The 7,375-nt window shown below is 59.4% G+C and overlaps 1 protein-coding gene across 1 annotated transcript in view; it reads right to left on the bottom strand.

Moving 5' to 3' along the window:
- LOC138862889 (collagen alpha-1(I) chain-like) overlaps positions 1-7,037 on the bottom strand; it is an 8,826-nt gene extending 1,789 nt beyond the window's left edge. The window contains exons 1-4 of the mRNA XM_070126075.1: positions 6,905-7,037; positions 3,714-4,376; positions 1,432-1,663; positions 936-1,185 (exon numbers count right to left, since the gene is read on the bottom strand). Of these exons, the coding sequence (XP_069982176.1) occupies positions 936-1,185; positions 1,432-1,663; positions 3,714-4,376; positions 6,905-7,037 (1,278 nt within the window). The remainder of the gene's footprint in view (positions 1-935; positions 1,186-1,431; positions 1,664-3,713; positions 4,377-6,904) is intronic.
- Positions 7,038-7,375: the final 338 nt, after the last annotated feature.

Below are 7,375 nucleotides of genomic sequence, written 5' to 3'. Positions count from 1 at the left end.
GTGTCTTTTGGGGGTTTGGGCTCCGTCCTGTGCTCTTGGTAAGCTCGGGCGTCGGTCCCTTCCCCGAATTTCCCTCCCCCCGAACCTGGCACAGCAAAGGTCGCGGGCTCGCGCCACAATGCCGACCAGGGGCCGCCGGGGTAACCAGTCCCCGTGCCACCCCCGCCAGTGTCGGCTGTGGTCCTGCCCTTCACACAGGCGACCGCCCCTCTCTTGACGTTCGGAATGGTTTTCGAGTGCCGCCCCCCTTTTGCGGCCTTCCCCTCGCGACGGCTGAGCCCCCTGCGGTTCTTCTCCCCTCGGCCACGTTTCGCCGGTAGCGCGGAGTTAGATCCCGGGTGTGCACACCCTTGCGGCGAGAAAGGAAGAAACCCCCGGCAATCCCACGCCCCTCCTCCTGCGGAGCCCACGGGTGAGGCAGGTTGAAAAGGAGCCTGTGCCCCACTGCCTTGGCAGCCCCGCCTGTCCCGGCCGGCTGGCTGGCTGGCCTGCCGGCCATGTGAAAAGCCAAAGTAACAATAACCAGAGAGGTCGAGAGAGAAGTGAGAGGAAGAAGGAAGGCAGGCAGGAAGGCAAGACCGCAGCGGAAGAGCGGCGGCGGCGGCGGCGGCGGCAGTGCCTCCCCCGTAATGGGGCAGCGCAGCCCATATTGGCAGCTGCTGCTGCTGCCGCCCCCCCGCTCGAGAAAGCTACTATCGTCTCCCTCCTCCTCCTCCTCCTTCTTCTTCCATGTCCTCCTCCTCCTAATGTTGTTCATATGACGACGACCACGCTAGTGTGCGTTGTTGCTTCTACCTGGTTGATCCTGCCAATAGTCATATGCTTGTCTCAAAGATTAAGCCATGCATGTGTAAGTACAGGCCGACTTAAGGCGAAACCGCGGACGGCTCATTAAATCAGATATAACTCATTGGATCTCTGCTGAACCGCAATACTTGGATAACTGTGGTAATTCTAGAGCTAATACATGCCTTTGTAGTCTCCGACCGCGAGGGAGGAGCGCTTTTATTAGACAAAAACCCTCGGCAGCCGGTTCCCGCAAGGGGCAGGCCGCACACATCTTGGTAAATCAGAATAACTTTTGCCGAGCGCACGACCCCTCCCGTAACCCGGGTTGGGTCGGCGCCGCGTCCTGCAGGCGTCTGCCTTATCAGCTCTCGATTGTAGGTTAAACGCCTACAGTGGCTATCACGGGTAACGGGGAATCAGGGTTCGATTCCGGAGAGGGAGCCTGAGAAACGGCTACCACATCTAAGGAAGGCAGCAGACGCGCAAATTATCCACTCCCGGCACGGGGAGGTAGTGACGAAAAATACTGTTGCGAGCCCCGAACGGGGCCTCGCAATTGGAATGAGTACACTTTAAATCCTTGTACGAGGATCGAGTGGAGGGCAAGTCTGGTGCCAGCCGCCGCGGTAATTCCAGCTCCACTAGCGTATATTAAAGTTGTTGCGGTTGAAACGCTCGTAGATTGACTTCTGCTCCGGACCGGCCGGGAAACCCTGGTGGAGGTCCGAAGCGTTTCTAACGTGCAAATCGATCGCCAGAGCTGAGTATAGGGGCGAAAGACCAATCCAACTATCTAGTAGCTGGTTCCCTCCGAAGTTTCCCTCAGGATAGCTGGCACTCGCATCGAACGAGTTCCATCCGGTAAAGCGAATGACTAGGGGTGTTGGGGACGAAAGAACCTACAATGTAATAGTCAGAAACTCCGTGCTGATGCTGACAGACGAAAACATTAAAAACATTCCTTACTGAAGTGCTAAATGACATTATAAACATAAATTCACTGAACAGCTACCTAACCGGAGACTAAATATCCATTATGCAGAACTCAAGCTCACAGGGCAGGACAATAAAACTTCTTTTTCTAACTTATTATTTTTATTATAGGCTTTAGATCGATCCGCGCGACGCCAGTTAACACGTTGGCGCCATTGTTAATGTTCTTTATGTTATTCTACTTTTATGGAAATATACATTTATTAAACGCATGTCAGCTGGCAAGTATCATTATAAATGTCATTTTATTTTATTTTCCTATACATATGTATTTAATAAAAGTATGGCTCAGTTAACACGTTGGCACCGTTGTCAATATTATTTCTTTCTCTCTGTTCGTACACACACACACACATACACACACAAACACAAATACACACACACACATACATACAAACACAAACACACACGCATACATACAAACACAAGCACACACATGCATACAAACACACACACACACATACAATCACAAACACACACACGTACAATCACAAACACACACACATGCAAACACAAACAAACAAACACACACACACATACAAGAACAAACACACACAAACACATACACACACACAAACACACACATAAACTCACACACACATACACAAACACAAAGACACACACACACACACACACACAAAGACACACACATTTCGATTAACAATCCCTTGATTCTATGACAAAAATTAACTTGTTCTTTTTAATATTCATCTGTTCGGAAGTGATGCACCAAAGGATGACATATATTCCCGAGTATTTTTCCAAATCCTTTTGCTAGCTGTTGTCATCTTTGAGGAAAGTATGGCTAAAAATATAATCGTGAACGTTGAAAAAAATAGATATCATAAAAAAGAAAAAAAAAAACGATGAAATAAAAAGGATATAAAAAGCACCACTTTTGACGATTAACCTGTATTCAATTTCATTCTTTATATATATATATATATATATATATATATATATATATATATATATATATATATATATATATATATATATATATATATAATATATATATATATATATATATATATATATATATATATATATATATATATATATATATATATATATGTATGTGTGTGTGTGTGTGTGTGTGTGTGTGTGTATACATAGATATACAGATATTCACATTCATATACATATATGTGTAAATATAAAACGCTGGCTGTAGATAGAATGAAGAAGAAAAAATACATATATTGAAAAGTTTGAACAGAATCAGAAACCAAGAAGAAATAAGTTCTCAATTAAGTAGATTAGAGAACGGACTCAAATTCCAGAACTATTTTTCCAGTTTAATAACCCGAATGTCTGATGAGCTAGGCCATCGACTTTTCATTATATTTTTTTCCTTCTGCCGTAGACGTCAAAAAAGTGTGTGTGTGTACACGTGTGTGTACGGTTGTGTGTGTATGTGCGAGTGCGAGTGTGGGTGTGGGCGTTTGGCTTGGCTGGCGGTCCCCCCCAAGCGCCCGCCAGGCTCCCGCTCCTGCCGGACGGGTGGAAGGCCCTGTCTCTGGTCGTGTTGCCTGCGGACCTGCGCCGCCAACTATAGGGGGAGGCGGTTGGGTGCGGGGTTCGCGGGTGGCGGAGCGGGGCTGGGAGCGCGGGCCGCCGGAGCCGAGCGCCGCCCTTGGCCTGCTGTGTGGCGGCGGCCGCGCGTCTCCCACTCGGTCCTTTCCCCCGTGCCGCCGCCTGGCCTGAGCGAGCGAGCGGGGTTGGCGGGCGGGCGGGTGGTCCCCCCCAAGCGCCCGCCAGGCTCCCGCTCCTGCCGGACGGATGGAAGGCCCTGTCTCTGGTCGTGTTGCCTGCAGGCCTGCGCCGCCAACTATAGGGAGAGGCGGTTGGGTGCGGGGCTGGGAGCGCGGGCCACCGGAGCCGAGCGCCGCCCTTGGCCTGCTGTGTGGCGGCGGCCGCGCGTCTCCCACTCGGTCCTTTCCCCCGTGCCGCCGCCTGGCCTGAGCGAGTGAGCGGGGTTGGCGGGCGGGCGGGCGGTCCCCCCCAAGCGCCCGCCAGGCTCCCGCTCCTGCCGGACGGATGGAAGGCCCTGTCTCTGGTCGTGTTGCCTGCGGGCCTGCGCCGCCAACTATAGGGAGAGGCGGTTGGGTGCGGGGTTCGCGGGTGGCGGAGCGGGCTGCCGGGCGGGGCTGGGAGCGATGGCCGCCGGAGCCGAGCACCGCCCTTGGCCTGCTGTGTGGCGGCGGCCGCGCGTCTCCCACACGGTCCTTTCCCCCGTGCCGCCGCCTGGCCTGAGCGAGCGAGCGGGCGGGCGGCCTGCCCAGCGAGGCCGTTCAGCCACGTCTTCCTTGGCTGGCCAGGGGACGGCTTGGGCTTTTCCCTGCCCCTTCGGCCCCCCCGTGCCCTCTCGGGCCGAGGGCGGCGGGCCCTGGCCTGGCCTGGCCTGCCTGCCTCGTCTTCCTTAGAACAGGGGTTGGCTCGGGCTTCCCCCCATCGGCCCCTGGCGCCCTCTCGGGCCGAGGGCGGCGGCGTGGGATTCGGGCGTGGCCCTGCCGCACCCCCGACGGGGCGTTGCCCCGGCCGGCCGGACGGGCGAGGGCGGGCCCTGGGCGCGGTCGTGTGTGGCTGAGGGCCTGCGCCGACAACGACAGGGGGACTGCCTCGGCTGCGGGCGGGCGGGCGGCGAGCCCCGCGTCGAGTTCGCCGTCGGGGCCGGGCGGGGGCCTTGCACGGGCGGTGCGGGGTCCCCCTGCTGTTTGGGCCTCGCCCTCCGGGCGGGCGGCTTGGGCTCTCCTGCCCCCTGCGCCCTCTCGGGCCGAGGGCGGAGGCGGCGGCGGCGGGCGCGGGCGTGCCCCCCGCCGCCGTAAGGAAGCCCCTGCCTCTCCGGCTCCCGTCCTCGAAAGCGGGGCAGGCTTTGGGGGGGGGGGGTCCTGGCGGCCGGGGCCGTCGGAGGGGCTGCCTTCCCTGGCCCCCAGGGCCGAGCGGCCCCTGCCCGCGGTCGTGTGGGCTGAGGGACCGCGCCGACAACTATAGGGGGGACCACCTTCGGCAGCTGCGGGCGGGCGGCGAGCTCGCCGTCGGGGCCGGTCGGGGGCCTAGCGCGGGCGGTGCGGGGGCATCCTGCTGGTTGGGCCTCACCCCCCGGGCGGGCGGCTTGGGCTCTCCTGCCCCCTGCGCCCTCTCGGGCCGGGGGCGGAGGCGGCAGCGGCGGGCGCAGGCGTGCCCCCCGCCGCCGTGAGCAAGCCCCTGCCTCTCCGGCTCCCGTTCCCGAAAGCGGGGCAGGCTTTGGGGGAGGCCTGGCTGCCGGGGCCGTCGGAGGGGCTGCCTTCCCTGGCCCCCGGGGCCGAGCGGCCCCTGCCCCGCGGTCGTGTGGGCTGAGTCGGCCCGCGCCGACAACTACAGGGTGGTCCACCTTCATTTGGGTGTCGGCGGGCGTCGGCGGCGGCAAGCCGTGGCCGCGACATCCCCGCTGCCCTGGCCCGCCAACGCGCGGCCCTCTCCCCACCCCCTGCCGAGCGTGCTGGGCTGGGCTGGAACGCGGCGAGGCGGGCGCGGGTCCCCCTCGGGTCCGGAGCCGGCCGGAGCAGGCCGCCCTCGGGGCCGGCCGGCGAGCGTGGCGGGCGGGGGCAAGAGGCGGTGCAGCGGGGTTGGCGGCTGGGGGCCCGTTGCTCCCCGCCCTCCACCCACGAGAAAGTGAGGCGTTTACCGGGGCGTGGGTGGTGGGGCGTGCGGAGGGCGTCCTCTCCCTGGGCGTGGCGCAGGAGGGGCCCCTGTTTGCGGTCGTGTTGGCTGAGGGACCGCGCCGACAACCCATGGCCGCATCTCTTCCCTCCCTCACCGTTGCGGCGCTCTCCCTGCTGCTTTCCCTTCTGTCCCTTGCTGCTCTGCTCTTTTCTCCCTGTTCTTACGTCCGGGGGTGTGTGGTGTCTTTTTGGGGTTTGGGCTCCATCCTGTGCTCTTGGTAAGCTCGGGCGTCGGTCCCTTCCCCGAATTTCCCTCCCCCCCGAACCTGGCACAGCAAAGGTCGCGGGCTCGCGCCACGATGCCGACCGGGGGCCGCCGGGGTAACCAGTCCCCGTGCCACCCCCGCCAGTGTCGGCTGTGGTCCTGCCCTTCACACAGGCGACCGCCCCTCTCTTGACGTTCGGAATGGTTTCCGAGTGCCGCCCCCCTTTTACGGCCTTTCCCTCGCGACGGCTGAGCCCCCTGCGGTTCTTCTCCCCTCGGCCACGTTTCGCCGGTAGCGCGGAGTTAGATCCCGGGTGTGCACACCCTTGCGGTGAGAAAGGAAAAAAAAAAACGGCAATCCCACGACCCTCCTCCTGCGGAGCCCACGGGTGAGGCAGGTTGAAAAGGAGCCTGTGCCCCACTGACTTGGCAGCCCCGCCTGTCCCGGCCGGCTGGCTGGCTGGCCTGCCTGCGCCGCGCCCCTCTCCCCCCCTCCCCCTCCCCCCTCTGTCCTCCTCGTCGCTGCACGACCACGATGGCGATAGAGAGAAGGGCTCGCGCCCGGGAGGGAGCTCGCCGCGGCCGTTGTTCTGGTCCGGCGACGCTGTGTGCGGCGCACCCTGAGTCGAGAGAGAAACGACCCCCAACAACCAGCCATCGAAAAGAGTGCGGCCCCCCCTTTATTTGAAATGCCCCCCCTCCTTCGTCCCCATCCCTTCCTGGTGTGGCTTCTGGCCTCAGCAGCGGGAGAGCGGGGCGAGAGTCGTCGGGCTTTTCCGGGGGGGTTTTGCCATGTGAAAAGCCAAAGTAACAATAACCAGAGAGGTCGAGAGAGAAGTGAGAGGAAGAAGGAAGGCAGGCAGGAAGGCAAGACCGCAGCGGAAGAGCGGCGGCGGCGGCAGTGCCTGCCCCGTAATGGGGCAGCGCAGCCCATATTGGCAGCTGCTGCTGCTGCTGCCCCCCCGCTCGAGAAAGCTACTATCGTCTCCCTCCTCCTCCTCCTCCTTCTTCTTCCATGTCCTCCTCCTCCTAATGTTGTTCATATGACGACGACCACGCTAGTGTGCGTTGTTGCTTCTACCTGGTTGATCCTGCCAGTAGTCATATGCTTGTCTCAAAGATTAAGCCATGCATGTGTAAGTACAGGCCGACTTAAGGCGAAACCGCGGACGGCTCATTAAATCAGATATAACTCATTGGATCTCTGCTGAACCGCAGTACTTGGATAACTGTGGTAATTCTAGAGCTAATACATGCCTTTGTAGTCTCCGACCGCGAGGGAGGAGCGCTTTTATTAGACAAAAACCCTCGGCAGCCGGTTCCCGCAAGGGGCAGGCCGCACACATCTTGGTAAATCAGAATAACTTTTGCCGAGCGCACGACCCCTCCCGTAACCCGGGTAAGGTCGGCGCCGCGTCCTGCAGGCGTCTGCCTTATCAGCTCTCGATTGTAGGTTAAACGCCTACAGTGGCTATCACGGGTAACGGGGAATCAGGGTTCGATTCCGGAGAGGGAGCCTGAGAAACGGCTACCACATCTAAGGAAGGCAGCAGACGCGCAAATTATCCACTCCCGGCACGGGGAGGTAGTGACGAAAAATACTGTTGCGAGCCCCGAACGGGGCCTCGCAATTGGAATGAGTACACTTTAAATCCTTGTACGAGGATCGAGTGGAGGGCAAGTC

The sequence above is a fragment of the Penaeus vannamei genome, chromosome 10 (assembly GCF_042767895.1).
Source record: "Penaeus vannamei isolate JL-2024 chromosome 10, ASM4276789v1, whole genome shotgun sequence".
NCBI lineage: Eukaryota > Metazoa > Arthropoda > Malacostraca > Decapoda > Penaeidae > Penaeus > Penaeus vannamei.
Note: the sequence above shows the minus strand (reverse complement) of the source record. Positions and strands in the feature narration are given on the sequence as shown.